The sequence below is a fragment of the Suricata suricatta genome, chromosome 8 (genome assembly GCF_006229205.1).
Source record: "Suricata suricatta isolate VVHF042 chromosome 8, meerkat_22Aug2017_6uvM2_HiC, whole genome shotgun sequence".
Classification (NCBI taxonomy): domain Eukaryota; kingdom Metazoa; phylum Chordata; class Mammalia; order Carnivora; family Herpestidae; genus Suricata; species Suricata suricatta.
This window is the reverse complement of record NC_043707.1, coordinates 47,911,761-47,913,671: the sequence shown is the minus strand read 5'-3', so window position 1 is coordinate 47,913,671 and position 1,911 is coordinate 47,911,761. Positions and strand designations below refer to the sequence as shown.

At 65.1% G+C, this 1,911-nt stretch overlaps 1 protein-coding gene across 3 annotated transcripts in view; it reads right to left on the bottom strand.

Moving 5' to 3' along the window:
- Positions 1-1,097, bottom strand: part of SYT6 (synaptotagmin 6) — a 59,522-nt gene extending 58,425 nt beyond the window's left edge. For all 3 annotated transcript variants that reach the window (XR_003912509.1, XM_029949737.1, XM_029949739.1), the window contains exon 1: positions 895-1,097. Coding sequence is in view for 2 of the 3 variants with exons in the window: in XM_029949737.1 (XP_029805597.1) it covers positions 895-1,057 (163 nt within the window). In the remaining variant the exon portion in view is untranslated. The remainder of the gene's footprint in view (positions 1-894) is intronic.
- Positions 1,098-1,911: the final 814 nt, after the last annotated feature.

Sequence of the window (1,911 nt, the reverse complement as noted above, 5' to 3'; positions counted from 1 at the left end):
GCTGTCGCGACTCCCGGGAGACGCTGCAGCCGCGCGCCGCGCCCGGGCCCCACGGGGCTCGAGCTCCCGACTCACCGGCTCCGGCGAGCTCGCCTCGGCTCGTGCTCCCGCCTGGGCTCGGCGGCCGCCGGGGGCTGCGACCAGCGCCGGGTTCGGGCAGGAGGCGCCCGTTCGGCAAAGTCGGCGAGAGGCACCGGCTCGGTCGCGCACCGGCCCCGAGTCCGAGTGAGTCAGAGAGAGACCGAGGGAGCGAGATATAGGGGCGAGAGTGGGGGAGGGTGTCTCGGCACCCTCCCCCACCCCGCCCCCCGCCCCCCGCCCCCCAGCGGAGACGCGGTAAGCCACTCGCAGCCGGAGGGCCGTTCGGACACAAAGACCTCGTGCGGCTGGCAGACCTAAGTTTCTGCCTGAGACCAGGGGGCTCGGACGGCTTCCCCGAGAGAACAGACAAACGGACGCGCAGACCGACAGACGGACCTCGGGACCTCTACAACCCCAGAGACGAGTTACTTCCTCTGCTGGGGTGTTCCTGGTCTCTTACTTGCCCCGCAGACCCCCTTTCCAGACAGATTGCCCGCAGGGTGAGCGGAGAGACGCTAGGGAAACTGAGGTCCCTGAGGGGCAGTGCGCCCAAGGAGCTCGGCTTTGCGCGAGAGCCCCGAAGAGTCACACGGGAGGGAGCTCGGGGATCCTCTGCCTCCCAGGTCCCCTTCACGTCTCTCCGCTCGCCCTGTGGGCGATGGAACAGGGCACTGGCTGCGGCTGGTTCTGAATCCAGGATTCTGAGCTGGAGTTCTCTGTCGAGGTTAAGGGGCTCCCGGGGTCGGGGCTCTGGGGAGAGAGGATGATGGGGCAAGAATCCAGGAGAAGAGGGGGCCTCGGGTTTCCCGTTACCTGTGTCGGCCGCGCTTGGACTCCTCTTTGGGGGCTGTAGCTCGAAGCTCCGACAAGTCTCCACGTCCAGCCCGAGAGGGGGCGGCCGGGCCCGGCACAACGAGGCCAGGACCGCGAGCGCCGCCTGGCACCGAGGCCCCCCGGTCCCCCACACCCCGCTCATGCCCGGGACACCCCGGCTCTCCAAGCAGCCGCCCGAACCCGTGCCGCCACTGGACTGGGGCGGGGCAAGGCGGCCCCAAGAAGACCCTCCCCGCAGCGGCCCCCTGTGGCTCTGTTCAGCTTTTAATCATTTCCCCGCAGGGTCTCCGCCCCTCACGTGGTATCCCGCGGCAGCTGGCAAGTCTGGCGCCTCACGGCCGCCCCCTCTACACCCGGGGCAGGTCTGAGTCCCGGCGGGTTCGAGGCAGGAGAGCCTGGTTGTCCAGCACCCTGGAGGGTGGAGCCTGGGATCTGACCCCACATTCACTGCTTGGTGTGACCTTGGGCCTCTCTGCGCCTCAACTCCCCACTCTGTAAAAGGGGTATAATGATTACCAGTGCAGCACGGGCTGCCTGGGAATATAAAGACAGCGTTTGCGAAAACACTGGGTAAATTGCCACATGCCACACAAGTGGCAACAAAATAGATAAATCCGTTAACAGAAGGATGGGTGACCTGGCTGGGAGTGGGAGAACCTTGGCCAAGACTCTTAACCGGAGAAGTTAGTCAGATTGTCCGCAAGTCCCCGGCTTTGGAGGCAGAAGATCCTAAGACTGCGGGGCTATTCGAACTGCGGAAAAGACTTTCTGAGCCCCGCAATCCTGCGGTCCACGGTACCCGCACGTTGCTATGGCAACGGGAGGCAGCGGCCGTCTCTCTCCATGGCAACGGGAGGGGAAAGTTTCTGGCAAATAGGAATGGGGGGCATTTCAAGAGAGCGCTCTGTTCCCGCCAGTCCCACCTCCCCGCAGCGGTGGAACACCACCGGAGATCATGTATCTTACTATGAAGCATACCAGGGGCCAGAAAAACCG